Source organism: Falco peregrinus, chromosome 4 (assembly GCF_023634155.1).
Source record: "Falco peregrinus isolate bFalPer1 chromosome 4, bFalPer1.pri, whole genome shotgun sequence".
NCBI lineage: Eukaryota > Metazoa > Chordata > Aves > Falconiformes > Falconidae > Falco > Falco peregrinus.
In genome coordinates this window covers 107,532,724-107,547,414 of record NC_073724.1, presented here as the reverse complement: position 1 = coordinate 107,547,414, position 14,691 = coordinate 107,532,724, and the positions used below count along the sequence as shown (strand labels likewise).

The window sequence follows — 14,691 nt, the reverse complement described above, 5'->3', positions numbered from 1 at the left end:
TCCAACCTTGTAAAAAAAGAGATATTTTTTTTTTTCACTTCAACAAATTCTACAGGCCATGTGGTTAGAAATTGCAGCCTCTTTTCTGCATTTCTGACACAACAATCTATTGTGAATAAGAAGAAGTGAGTTTTAATGCAGGGTTAAGAAGTGTGAAGAGCACAAATTGCATCAAGGAACTACAACACGCAGGGGCTTTGAGCCTTCCTCCACTTTCGTGTTGAGTTGTGTAAATATGGAGACTGTGAATGATTTGTAGGAGTGTGTGCACAGCCAACAGGGGAGCATCACCGTCTTTTTGAAAGATATTTTTGGCAAGAGGTGGGCTGTCCTGAGGTACTCCAATGTAGCTGTTGCTGACTTGAAGCTGTGTTTACAGACAGCTCTCCTCAAACCCAGCACGTACATTTGTATACATACTTGCATATTGACACTGTACATCTGGAAAAAACCACTCCAGATAAACATACAAGAATATTCCAAAGTGCTTCTGTTTACTGAGATAAGCCCACTCATGTACTTGGAAAGTAACAACTTTCCTGTGGTAACTGGGCTCGCAGTTTCTTGATGCTCCTCTTTAGGGTGGATTTGGTTCAGCTATCCTGGTACAGCATCCCAGTGCCAAGGCAGAACATGGATGTTCCTATCTTTTGTATTTCCTTGGTCTCCACCGCCTCCTCCTCCTTTGCATCCCGCTCTCTCCTCTCACCACCCACCTCTCCTGGAGCACTGCCCCGCCACAGGCCCGCACAGGCCCACCGGGCAGGCTGACCAGGGCCGCGCTGGGCTCTCACGGAGGATCCCCCGGCACAGCAGGCACGCCGGGGCTGACTGCCTGAGGCCCAAGCACCCTCCGCTCCTCTCGCTGTAGTGGACACCGGGCTGGCCGCTGTCGCCCCCAGCGAAGGCGGGCTGCTCCCTCCACCCCAGCCGCTGACATAAACCGGCCTCCTCCAAGCGCAGGGTTCTAAACAGCCCTAAGCCTCCCGGCCCCTGAGGTGGATCCTCCCTCCCCTGGGCCTCCCAACGCCTCAGGTAGAGCGAGGGGGAGCGCCGGCCCTCACCGGACCGTGCGGGCCGTCCGCGCCCCTCCGCCGCACCCCGAGCCGGGCCAGGGCCCGGCCGCGCCGCCGCGGGACGGCCGACAGCGGAGGGGGCGGCGGCGAGCGAGGGGCGGGCACTGCCGGGCCGCGTCCCCGGCGTGTGAGCATGCCGCGCCGGGAGGAGGGCGTCCTCGGCCGGGCCGGGGGAGGTTCGCTCTGAAGTTAGGGCCGGGGAGGGAGGAAGAGGGAGCGCTGCCGGAAGCGGCGGCGGCGCTGGGAGCCCGCGGTGCCCCGGGACAGCATGTAGCTGGGTGACAGCGACCGGAGCGCGCTGCCTCCGCCGCCAAGGGCCGTCTGCCTCGCCGCCGGCGCGGCGGGCGCCGGTGCAGCGGGTCGGGAGCCTCTCCGGGAAGGCGGAGCGGGACGGCAGTCGCTTCTCGCCTCTGCCCCGCTTTCCCCTGTGCCCTCAGCGCCGTCTCTCGGCGCGGCCCTCCTTCAGCCGCCCGCCTCTGCGCCGCCGGCCGGGGGCTGCGGCCGCTCCGCCGCTGCCATGGGGCTGCCCACGCTGGAGTTCAGCGACTCCTACTTGGACAGCCCGGATTTCAGGGAGCGCCTGAAGTGTCACGAGATCGAGCTGGAGAGGACGAACAAGTTCATCAAGGAGCTGATTAAGGACGGCAGCCTCCTCATCGGGGCCCTGCGAAGTGAGTCGGGCGGCGGGGCCGGGGCGCGGGGGAGCCGGGGGGCGGCGGGCAGGCGAGGGGGCTTCTTTTGTTTGAATGGGCGCCGGGAGCGGGCTCCCCTGCCGGCGGCCGCGGAAAAGCGCCTCGTCAACTTTCTCCCCCTCTCCCTCGCCGCTCCGCCTCGCCTCGCCTCGCCTCGCCCGGCCGGCGGCGGGGCTGGGTGGGTTTCCCGGGAGAGCGGGGGCGGCGCGGGGCCCTGCCGCACCCTCCCCGGCGGGGCCGGGGCAGCGGCCGGGGCACGGGGTCCCGCCGGGGACTGGGGCGAGGGCTTGGGCGCTGAATGTCGCCCTGTAGAGCGCCGTACGGACCAGGCGTGCAGTGCTGCCGGGGGGGGCTCGGCCTGGGGCGTCGGCCGTGCTCAGGTATCTTTAGGTAACGGAGATGTCCCTAAATCTCCAAAAGCAAAGCAAGACATTGAAGTGAATCCATGTGAAAGAGAGTTTCTCTCACACCTTTACATCCCGCCTGCCCCCCCCTGCCCTTCCCCCCCCCCCCCATCCTGATGTAGTAGATTAACTTTTATGTATTTTGAAAGATTCTGAAAGAAGAGAAGAACAGGCAAGGGTGAACAGTTTTGTGCTTTTTTAAAGCTCTGTGAGTTGTGAGCTGACAGCTTCGCAGGGCATGAAAACGTCCCTCACGCTTTGAAAAGCATCGAGTGAAAACTAGCAATTGCCGTGAGCATTGCGCGACTGGGCTTGCCCTCCTCTCCTGTGACTCTGCCACCTACTTCTTGTCTTGAAGTCACCTAGGATCTCTCTTACCTGTTACCCAGAGCTTTCCTTCAGGTAGAGCAAGGAAGTAATTTACAGCTTCTCGCGCTGCAACATGAGATGTTCGAGGAAAAGAATCACTTTAATCCTCAAAAATATCTGCCACATTGACATGGTATGCTTTTTTTTAGTAGGATGAAGCACAGCAATGCTGCTTTTTATGTGAACAGGGAACAGGTGTTACTGTGAGCTTCTTAGCTCATGAGAAACCTACACTGATGCTAACCCGGAGTCCAAACCCAAAGTTTGTTTCTTTACCTGGGCTAGGAGGTCAAATTTCGGAGATTTTGTTTAGCCAACAGTAGGATTGAATGTTAACCGTTCTTGTTCGTGCATCAACTGTGTATAGTTTGTTTGCAGCATTGTTTTTACATAAAGCAGCTACTGTCTTTTTAAGACTTTTTTCATTAAGTGCATGTATTTCTGGAGACATCTCTGTTGTTGTGAGTAGCTGGATACAAATCTAGCATCTTATGTTACTTTGTATTAAATTCAATAAATTCATGTATCCATGGCCACAGAATGTGAGGTGATAGAATGCATAGAAAATCTGTCTGTATATATAGCTAAAAACTCAATGGTACATTATTCTTTGAGATCAAAGAGGTTTGGTTTTTAGTCATACCTTAAGTTTCTCTTTGCTAAAAAGCATTCTCCATGAAACAGGAGGCTTGAGCTTGTTTTAAGTGGTAAAATGTAAGTTTAATAAAAAATTACTGTTGCAAACCTGGTCCTGTAAGATGGTATGCACAAATAGTAATGATAGGTTAGGATGCCACATGGGTACTTTTTTTGACCTGGACTAGCACTGGAAATTGACTGCTTTTTATTTCAGATCAAATTCGAACAAATATAACTTTCTTCTTAAGTCATCAAAGACAGTTTGCTGTAGAAGGAGTATTGTTTTTTTGAAGGAATTTTTGTGAAGAATACTTTTGAGTCGTTGCTAATTTAGACCCTACATCTATCTACATGTTTAACATTTTTCTCTCTCTTTGAGGAGAAGCAGTATTTCTGTCTCAAGTAATGATTAACTTGTGAGTTCTCCTGATGTTTTAGAACTTTTTATTTCAAATGTTATTGTGTCTGACACAATGCTTATTGTATTCTATGTGCAACTTTAAAATGCTTTGTGCTATAGTGTCTTTTAGCCTTCGGAAAATAAGGTCTTGTCTAGTGTAGTAAGAAATATTTCTCCTTTTGTTCACTTCAGATCCCTTAGTTTCATTACCATGCTTTGCGCAGCATACTGCCTTCGTTCCTGTGTTAGGATAACTGGGGAGGTGTCTGTGTCTGGATTTTTCTCAACCAAGTAGAAAACCTGGCTTCATGCTGTACAGACTCTGGTGTAGATGCTACAAAGACAGTGTACCTGTTACAGCAAGTAGTGCTATCGTATATTTCGTAGAGAGAACTTCTGACTCCTTAAAACATACTAGCTACTCAGCTTTAAAATGAGTGGAGTGTGAAATACTTGTGCAAGGCTTTGTGTGTGTGTGTGGGTTTTTTTTTTGTCATTGAAAATGTAATCAAACAGGAGAGTAAGTAGTTGATGTCAGAGATGAACTCTTATGATTTGATCTTTGAATATCTAATAACCTACAGGCCCTGGAGAAAAATAGGCATTATTTCGATGTTTTATCTCTTTAGGTGATCTGGGATTTTTCATTTACCTACATTTTGGAGGATCTGTTCTGTTGGGGGAAAAATCTAGACTGTGCTGCAGAGCTTCAGTGGAAATGAGTTTTGGAACGTGTCCTTCCTGCCCATGTTTAGGGAAGAGACAGTGAAGCTGGCTCAATATGATTAGAAAATACTAGAATATTTTTTAAGTTGCCTAAATATAAGATACTATATGAAACCACAATACGTGCGCTGTTTTTCAGGTGGAATTAAACTTCTATGTTATAAAAGTTACAGAATACTAATTTGTGCACAGTCCAGTGTCTAAGAAGCTACTGTAAAAAGGCAATGTTTAGAAATACCTGACAGGAGATTCCACATAAATTGAAGGAAGAAGAGATATGCTTCTTGTAGTATGCAAACATTTTGCATTTTAATTGGAGTGGTCCCAGGGTAAGGTCAGACTTTATTTTAGTGTGGTTTTACTGCATTCGTTCTGAGGAGTGCTGCTTTCCGAAGTAGTTATGCAGAGCTGTAATACTGTGTTCCATGAAGCAGCAGTTTATTGTGAATGCGGTGAGAACTGATAGTGATAGGATTCATACAAAATCCTCAGCAGCCTTTTCCTAGTGTTTTTTGCACAGTTTCCTTCTCTTTCTAAATATGTAAGACTCTGGGAGTACCCTAGGAGAGCACAGATTATATGGTCCAGTTCAGTTAGGTGTCAACATTACTTTTGTATGGCCATTGTGACTATTTCAGCCTTGTCCTACAATTAGTATTTGCAGTAAGGCTACGTTTTCTTTTTCAAATCAGCTGAGGTACTAAATACATTACTATCTCTTGAAAGGCTTAGCTTATGCATATAATAGGTGTTCCTATTATATTAAAAAAGTTATCTTTCAACAGAGGTTTAACTCTGTGTAGGCACAGTTAAGTAGTAGTATATAGTTTTCTTTGCACCTGGAGGAGGGTTTCTTTGTTGTTAACTTACGAATTAGGAAAAAAACCCACAAATGTCTTAGAAAAAAATATCTACAACTGGCCTTCTTGATCATTAAGTAATTGTTGATTTCATAACTTCTTCCAGCACCTAATTTAATGGTTCTTTCAGATGAGTGTTTAAAGTGCATATGCTTAAATGCTTCACATAGTGAGGTCCAGCTGTGGCTGGACTCCTGAAGCAAAATAGAAATTTTTCCTTCTCATTGATTCCAGATTGTTTTCAATTAAAACATCAAGTCTATTCTTCCTGTACTTTTTGCCAGTAGTGTACTTTGTAGTTGCTTTGTGAAAAAGCAGCCTAAACAAGGGTGCTGTCATATAGATTATATAGGAAATTTCATTATAGAATTACTTGTATGCTTTTAGTTTCCATAATAGGCCTACTGTTCTGCCAAAGTTAATGAATATTGTATTAAACAATCCAAAAAAGTAACTTGCATCTTGTATAGGTGATATCATGGCTTATTGCTGTTGCAGAAGCCTTCAGCTTTTCACCTTGATTTTTGAGGCCTTCCTCTCCATGTTGTCCTATTTTAGCAACAAGTTCATCTACTCAAAGATGCGAACTACATACGTTTTGGGTTGAAAGGTTGAAAGTTCAGTGGATTTGCAGCTGTTTTAAGTAATGCTGTAACTTTTTTGAGTGTGTTTTTTGTGATGTAAACAGTAATATAGAGCTATGTTGTCATATAAATAAGATTCAACAGATTATCTTTAGGAATTTGTAATTTAGTAGCAATTGCGATAGTTTATTTTCCTACTTAACATGTGGAGAAACAGACACGAGATGTAAATACCATCTTCTGTGGGGAGTGTGAGGGGGTATTTTTTACCAGGGTTTTATAGAAATTCCAAACAGAAAAGACTGTCTTGAAATTGTTTTGGCATACAGTTTTCAGGGATGATTTTCTTCTCTCATAAACCTAATTATAAAAATACAGTGATGTCTATATGTATGAAAATTTTGGGGTTAGCTGGCTGGGGAAAAAAAAAAAAAAAAAGACAAAATTACAGCAGAAGAACCTGTGATCTTGTTATCTCTCCTGGGAATTTTTTTCATGTAAAAAACCCCAAGCTGTTTGTATCTTTCCAGAGAGATGCATTTTCCCAGATATCCTGGCCTCACATATTTTCATGAGATTGTATCTTTACAATGTCTTTTCCAGATTCTAACTGGAGCAGGACTGAGTTCATTGAATAATAACTGCTGAAGTTTGATAGTAATCATTCTCTTTTATTAATTTAGATTTTAGCTTCTTCATATTCCTTATGTGATACAATGATGGTGAACATGGAGTTGTAAAAGTATAGCATGCTAGTGAGAATTTCAGAAATAACTCATGTTGCCTTTGAAAACATTGCTTCTAGTTGTTTTAGTCCTATAATACAAAAATGCGTAACTTGCCTTTCATAGAATCATCGTAGAATCATAGAATCATTTAGGTTGGAAAAGACCTCTAAGATCAAGTCCAACTGCTAACCCAGTACTGCCAAGTCCACCACTAAACCATGTCCCTAAGTGCCACGTCTACATGTCTTGTAAATACCTCCAGGAAGGGTGACTCAACCACTTCCCTGGGCAGTTTGTTCCAATGCTTGATAACCTTTTTGGTGAAGGAATTTTTCCTAATATCCAATATAAACCTCCCCTGGCCAAACTTGAGGCCATTTCCTCTTGTCCTGTTGCTTGTTATCTGGGAGAAGAGACCGGCCCCCACCTCGCTACAGCCTCCTGTCAGGTAGTTGGAGAGAGTGGTAAGGTCCCCCTGAGCTTCCTTTTCTCTATGCTTTTTCCTCAGCTGTTTCTCATAGGACTTGTTCTCCAGACCCTTCAACAGCTCCGTTGCCGTTCCCTGGACACGCTCCAGCACTTCTACATCCCTCTTGCAGTGAGGGGCCCCAAACTGAACCCAGTATTAGAGGTGCGGCCTCACCAGTGCTGAGTACAGGGGGACAATCCCTGCCCTTGTCCTGCTGGCCACTCGGTTTCTGATACAAGCCAGGATGCTGTTCACCTTCTTGGTCACCTGGGCACACGGCTGGCTCATGTTCAGCTTGCTGTCAGCCAGCACCCCCAGGTCCCTTTCCACCAGGCAGCTTTCCAGCCGCTCTTCCCCAAGCCTGTAGTGTTGCGTGGGGTTGTTGTGGCCCAAGTGCAGGACCTGACACTTCTCCATGTTGAACTTCATGCAATTGGCCTTGGCCCATCACTCCAGCCTGTCCAGATCCCTCTGCAGAGCCTTCCTACCCTGAAGCAGATCAATATTCCTGGCCAGCTTGGTGTTTCCTGCAAACTTACTGAGGGTGCACCTGATTCCCTCATCCAGATCATTGATAAAGATATTAAACTGAACTGGACTCATTGTGTTAGGGTTGGATGAGAGGCAGGGCATTACAACAGGTTACATTTCATTGTCTCTAAATACTTGATTCCCTTAGCAATTGACAAAAAACCCCCAATGTTTTCCATTAAAAGGAAGTTGAAATTCAGTAATTGGCATTAATGTTTTGAAGTCATCTGCTCCCTTGTTGTTCTGTTACTTCTGACAGGCATTTGTGCTGTCCTGCTCAACTTCTGCTGATGTCTAAGTTATCTATGGATTGGGGATGTAACTCAAAAACAATTCCAACTGCGTTCAGCCTTTCATGCAGAGATACCAATGATAAGCTGGTTCTTGGCCAGAGAAGGAGCCTAATTGCTTTCTCTAGTGTTTAAGCAGCTGCAGTCTCTTATCATGTTATCTTTAGCTAAATATATATGGAGAAAACAAATACTAGTATGTGGTGGACTGTTACAGAGCGCAGTATTTTCTATCACATGATTCATTTTGAACCAAGAATCCCTGCAAGTGAGTTCCCGTACTCTGTGACAACTACTGTGTTAATGAAGTCCTTGAATAGCTCAACATGGATGTTCTTGTGTTTTTGTATTGAAACAGGTATTCTTTAGAGAAATTTTGTAATCTGATTACCTCAGGTTACCTAAGGATTGGGTATGAGTTTCAAATACCATATGAAATGACAATTCTGCTTTAAGAAAATATGCAATTTTTTAAATAAGGATTTTCAAACTTTTAAACTGATTTCTGAAACGATCAAATTTAATCTGTTTCCTAATGGGCTTGCTGGCATGTTGTCTATTAAGTGCTTCATTTGCTGTGAATAAGATAAATGAATTCTATTAATAAGAGACCAGCTGCTTCATGAATATTGTCTTTACTACAATGGAAAATATGATGCTGTGGTCACTGAACTTGTACAGATCTCTTGGGTTTATGTGGGCAGAAGTGCTACAGCCATTTGCAGTTTCCTGTAATAGTAAATAATTTCATATCCATCCTCTTTGAAAAATACAGAGGACAATGCAGTCGTCCTTTCTACTGAATGATATGTAAAACAGTGCTATGTCTTTGTCTTCTGATTTTTTTCCTGTAGTCTCAAAACTGTAATAATAAATAAATTCAGAATATAGGAGAATTGGGTATCATGGATTTCCTTTGTTAAATCCAGTCTCCTGCTAGTGTAACATCATGAAATCCCTACTTGTCAAACTCCATTTTAAAAACATTTTTTATCTTTACTGTTTCTGCTAGAAGGCTGTTCTAGAACCTTGTTACTCTGAGGGTTGAGTAACTCATTAAAAATAAACTTACTCTGGAAATTCAAACTTGTTTATGCTCATTTTCCTTTCACTCAACATTTCTGTACTGCTGTTTACTTGAATTTGCTTGGGGAATAATCACATCCTTTTGCTAGACTGAACAAACTGTTCTTATCCTCTCTTCTAAGAGCTTCTCTCATTTCTTGTCATTTTAGTAGCTTTTTTCTAATTCTCTTTGAATTTGCTTTTAAGTGTTCAGGAGTTGAGAAGTAAAAGTAGGGGAAACAAAAGTAATATAATAATGTTCACAGGATAGTTCTTTGTTCATGTTCTGTGAGAACACTGATCATTAAAAGAAATCGGTGTTTACGTTGTTTTGACTATGTGGTGCTATGGATTCCTCGAGTGTATGATTAAAAGGTGAAAAAGTCTTGGAATCTTATAAGCAGTAGCAATGAAGTAAATATTAAACTGAAGAAAAATATCTTTACCTTCTTCCATATTAATATGACATTGGAGTACTGTTGGGCAGTAATCTAACCTCCTGTTGGCACCCTGTGAAGTGCAAATAACTTTCATTAGAAAGATAATATATTTCACAGCATGTTATGAACTCTGGGCTATGTTACAGTATCATTTTTAAGATCAGGGAAGTGATTTAAGTTGGTAACTTCCAACTGTCCTGAATTACGCAAACTCGTATTTCACAGGATGCCAAGAGCTTAAACAACATGTTGTTGTTGTGCTGGTGTTTTGTTTAGTATTATTCAGGCATGGGAAAATAGTATGGAAATTCGGTGTGTCTTCAGTAGTCTTATCTTCTTTTAGTTTAACATTCAAAGCAGGATAGAAGGTGCTGCAATGCTTAGATTGAATAGTTGGTACTGCTGCTGATGTTGCTTGATATTTTGCAGGTTGCTTACAGGAGAGAGGTTAGCATGTCACATGTGCATTGTAGTGTCTCTTTGCAGAGGTACTCTTGTTCCCTGAAAGATACTACGTAAGTGAAAGTAGGTATCACCAGCAGGTTTATTTTTCCTCTGTAGAGAGCCTTCAAGTCAAATAATCATGATGAAAAATAAAACGGGTAGCAATAGAAAGATGATCACTGAGGTCCCTTCCAACCTGATATTCTATGATTTGATCCTGTAGAATTACAAGGACAAATAAGCCTCTTACTTTGATTATTCTTGGCCTTCTGTGCTTTAGGAAAATCTTTCTTCTTTGGTTTCTTGTAGATGAGGACACTTCAAACATTTTTCTTCTATTCCCCACTGCTTTTTCTTTTCCTTCTTTTCCCCTCCTTTTCATAGATGGGAGTCCAGTGTTCTCTGTCAGTAATGCCTCCCTGCTCTGTGGTAGCAGCCAAGCTCTTCCAAAGTCAGAGTGGAAATGTTAAATCAGATTGGTCTCAACATTAGTCCTCAAATAATATCGACATTCCTCTTTTTGGGTGTTTGCCACAAAGCCTTTTCCTAGTTGTATCTTATCTATATAGAATCATAGAATGGTTTGGGTTAGAAGGGACCTTAAAGAACATCCACCCGCCCTGCCACGGGCAGGGACACCTCCCACTAGACCAGGTTGCCCAAAGGCCCGTCCAGCCTGGCCTTGAGCACTGCCAGGGATGGGGCAGCCACAGCTGCTCTGGGCAACCTGTGCCAGTGCCTCACCGCCCTCACAGTAAAGAATTCCTTCCTCATATCTAATGAAAATCTACCCTCTTTCAGTTTAAAGCCATTATCCCCTTGTCCTGTTGCTACAGGCCCAACCAAAAAAATCGATCCCCATCTGTCTTAAAAGCCCCCTTTAGGCACTGGCAGGCTGCTGTAAGGTCTCCCCAGAGCCTTTTCTTCTCCAGGCTGAACAGCCCCAACTCTCTCAGCCTGGCTTCATAGGAGAGGTGCTCCAGCCTCTGATCATCTTTGTGGCCCTCCTCTGGACTCACTCCAACAGGTCCATGTCCTTCTTTTGTTGGGGATCCCAGAGCTGAATGCAGCACTCCAGGTGGGGTCTCATGAGAGCAGAGTAGGGGGGACAATCACCTTTCTCAACCTGTTGGTCGTGCTTCTTTTGATGCAGCTTAGGATACAGTTGGCTTCCTGGGCTGCAAGTGCATATTGCCCAGTCACGTTGAGCTTTTTGTCCACCAACACCACCATGCCTTTCTCCTCAGGGCTGCTCTCAATCCGTTCTCCACCCAGCCTGTATTTGTGCCTGGGATTGCTCTGACCCATGTGCAGGACCTTGCACTTGGCCTTGTGGAGCTTCATGAGGTTCACACAGGCCCACGTCTCAAGCCTGTCGAGGTCCCTCTGGGTGCTATCCTTCTGATACCTTCTAACATAAGCTGTAGTAACTTCCATACTTCTGTAAAGTCTGTTTTAGCATAAAGAAAAAGGTTCTAATGCCTCTTTAATAGAAAGTACAGTTAACATAATAAAGATTCTAGTTTGCTTTGTGTACTTAATGCTTTTGTGAATTGTGTCAGCTGCTGTGTTATTCATATAAAAAGCTTACTAATAGTTGTCAGTCAGTGCCTTCAAGAGTTGGGGACTGGTATTTCACACTATCTTACAGCTTGGATTCTCCAACTGAGTTGTGCTTTGAGAAGCCAGACTGCGGAGGCTAGGCAGAGGTGCAATAGTTGAAAACAGACCTGAGGAAAAGAATTGCTACCTTCCATTGGTAACAGTCTGGTTAAACAGGACTTGGTTTAAGCCACAACAAAGTAAGATGGATTAAAATAATCTTTGGGTGTATTCATTTTTTATTAACCATATGCACATACTTTTACTGAAATGCAATATGACTAGTGCTACTTTCCTGACACATCCCCCCCCATTTCAGTCCAATTATTGTCCAAGTCTGCTGGTAAAACTGGAAAAAATAGTGCAGCTTCCTAAGCATCATGAATGCCTAAAGAGATGTTTTTTGACTCATAAATCTCCATCTAGGAATTAGTATCTGAGTATATTGTACAGAATGTATATTAGGATCTATTCCCTTAATTTCATAAATTAGGTGATGTAATTCCATACCACTGAAGTAGCAAGAAAGTGAATGCACTTTTCTCAACATTGTTTCTCCTTGATGACTGCCAGTGCTTTGCTTTAGTTTTTAGAGAGAATTTGCTTGCTGCTGCTTTTTGTTTTTAAAAAGTATGGTGAGACTTCTGTGTTGGAAAACTTGCTTTTCTTTTCCGAAAGTTGAAAATTGTTAGAATCACAGCAAATGTCACTCTTTGTTGCCCATGTATAGTCTGTTTGGGGACCTTTTCAACAAATCAAGAAGTAGCAAATGTGGCCTGCCTACAGGCCAGTTAACTACTTTTCATAGTCAGTGTTGGTTAGCGGAGGAGGAAGATGAGTACATTTAATAAGCTGAACATGCACTTAGGGATGTGGTTTCGTGGTGGACTTAACAGTGCTAGGTTAATGGTTGGACTCTATGATCTTAAAGGTCTTTTCCAGCCTGAATGATTCTGTCTTTCTGTGGGCTTGCAGGCTGACAGACGCCAGAAACGTATGATATCTGTAAGTATAAGTGGAAGGGGTTTATGGATATTGCCTATATTTATTGTGTTTATGGGTGTTGAGTCTGGTTCTGCTGCTTGTTTTCAGGAGAATGCTGGAAAATTGTGAAAAGTGAGAGAAGATCTTTGAATATATGAAAAGCATATGAAAATGCTCAAGCTCCTTAGAAACCACAAGCACCATAAAGTATATGTTTTTTGCAATTGCTTAATCTGAAGAGAAGGTTAAACATTTATTTATATCACAGAAAAGAATCTTGATGGAATGTTTCTCTATCTAACAGATGAAGGCATATGAAGATCCAAGTGTTGGTAGAAGCTATACAAATTGATTAGAAACATCCAGCTGTAAAAGTTAGTAAGATATTTCCTGAAGACTGTGATGGACTTTTTATTGTTGGAAACTCTTAAACTGTTGGCTTATTTTTTTTTTAACTCCCTCCCCCCATGGCCTGGTACAGCCCCGTTCACTTAGACCTGTTGGATTTGAAGTCCTGAAACTCCTGTTGAATGGTAGCTAATCTTGTTGATAGTATTGGTTCCTTGTTGTCTTAGAAAGAAATATTTTCAGTCTGCTTTCAAGTCTTCAAGTTTACATTACTTGAATGTACATGTCTGTGTGGAACTTTGAAATCTAGAAAGAATACATCCTTAAGATGTTTTATAGTTTAATGTTTGTCACGTTTTAAAATGGTCAGATAGTTCCTTCTGGTACTCTCCTTACTTTGTGTCATCATTGTGATTTGAAATGGAGGTGTTATGCTGTAACAACCGTCTTGGGAGGGTGGTTTTGGTGGGTTTTTTGGCTTTTTTTTTTTTAAGTGTGTGCTTTTTTCTTCTTCTTTTCTTTTCCCTTCTTAGTTTTGGATACTAGACTGCATGGCATATTTTAGTGTTTATACATGCATGTGCAAATATACATTGAAACAAAACCAAACAGTTGAAGATGGTAATACTACCTTTATTTCCATATATATGGACACTGAATAAATATGTTCAGTTCAGCTTGCTATGCTATGTATGTAAAGATAGCAAAGTTAACATTTCTGAAAGTTCCTTAATGTTAGGGAAGTGGGGTTACAAGCTTAGCTTTGTTAGCCTCTTGAGATACAGATTGTCTGAAGTACTTCAAACATCTTAAAATTCTCACAGTTCTTGTTTATACATTGTTTTTTCATCTACTACCAAGACTGGTTTAATCGGGAAATAGACAGATACACTGATTTAAAACCACAGAAGTGTGTCTCCAAGCAAATTCTTGTAGGCATAAATGTAAGGCTTGGCAATATACTTAATGACGTTTTCTCACAAATACAATTGGTATGGTTGGCTTTTTGCTGTGTGAGCTTAGAGCCGCTGCATCTTCATGCTGTTTGGGAGCCTAAGGTCACATGAGAAATCCAAAATATTTCATTTTATGAAGCAGGGTGTAGGCACAGCAGTGCATTTCCTGTTTATATAGCCAAATCTTTGTATGCCGAGAGACTTCCTGATACATTCAGGCAGGTTTTTTGAGTTGCACTTCAGCTGTAACTTTTTTTGCTTAGCTCATTGAAGATGCCATCATCTGCACCCTAGCCATTATGCCACAACTCATTTGCCTGTGGGGAAGGGAACTGAGATGATACTTAGCAAAGTCTTACCACGTTTTGTTTATCCCAAGATTGCAGAATGGAAGATGAAAACGTTGACGCCTTGTTTAAGTCATTGGTTTAGCATTTCTTTATTCAGGTTTCATTGGAAAGTGAAAAAATACACGTTTTCTAACAGGCACAATTTCCCCATTCTTTTTCCTGTGTACTCCAAGAAGCAAATTGGTCTCTGGTCTAAGTAGCCCACAGATTCACAGGATCCACTTGCTTCCTTCGATTACATACAAACTGAAGAGCTTCTGATTTTTGTGTTGCACAGTATTGGTAACTGTTCTGTTTAGTGCCTTCTCTATGAAGTTGAAATACAGCAAGTTAAAAATATGATTATTCTTATTTTATTTACGTTGCCACAGCACAGAAATGACGTGATTCTTTGTTTTATTGATTCAGTTCTTCTGCTCTTGTGTCTTAATGGAGTATATCCCAAATCTCCCTAGGAGTAGTGATTATCTTAGATTTACAAAAGTAATGTTGCAGATCACATCTTCTTTTCCACCAGCTTTCTGACAGTTTCCAAATAATTTGATAGTAAAATATGCATTACGCTAACTGTTACAATTCCTGTTATCACTGGCACTCCAGAGCCTCTTTGATTTGTCTTCTGTGAGAAGCTACAGTTTTTAATACAGCTTAAGACTTTATTTTACAATAAAAACACATTTTCATGCCTGCTTTTGTCACTTGTCTTGAGGAGTCATTATGAAGTACTGGCTACT

General features: G+C 42.5%; 1 protein-coding gene across 1 annotated transcript in view; it reads left to right on the top strand.

Annotated features, from left to right (window-relative positions):
• Nucleotides 1–1,208: 1,208 nt before the first annotated feature.
• Nucleotides 1,209–14,691, top strand: part of ARHGAP42 (Rho GTPase activating protein 42) — a 162,143-nt gene continuing 148,660 nt past the window's right edge. Inside the window, exon 1 of the mRNA XM_005230550.4 lies at nt 1,209–1,747. Within this exon, the coding sequence (XP_005230607.1) occupies nt 1,594–1,747 (154 nt within the window). The 5' untranslated portion in view covers nt 1,209–1,593. The remainder of the gene's footprint in view (nt 1,748–14,691) is intronic.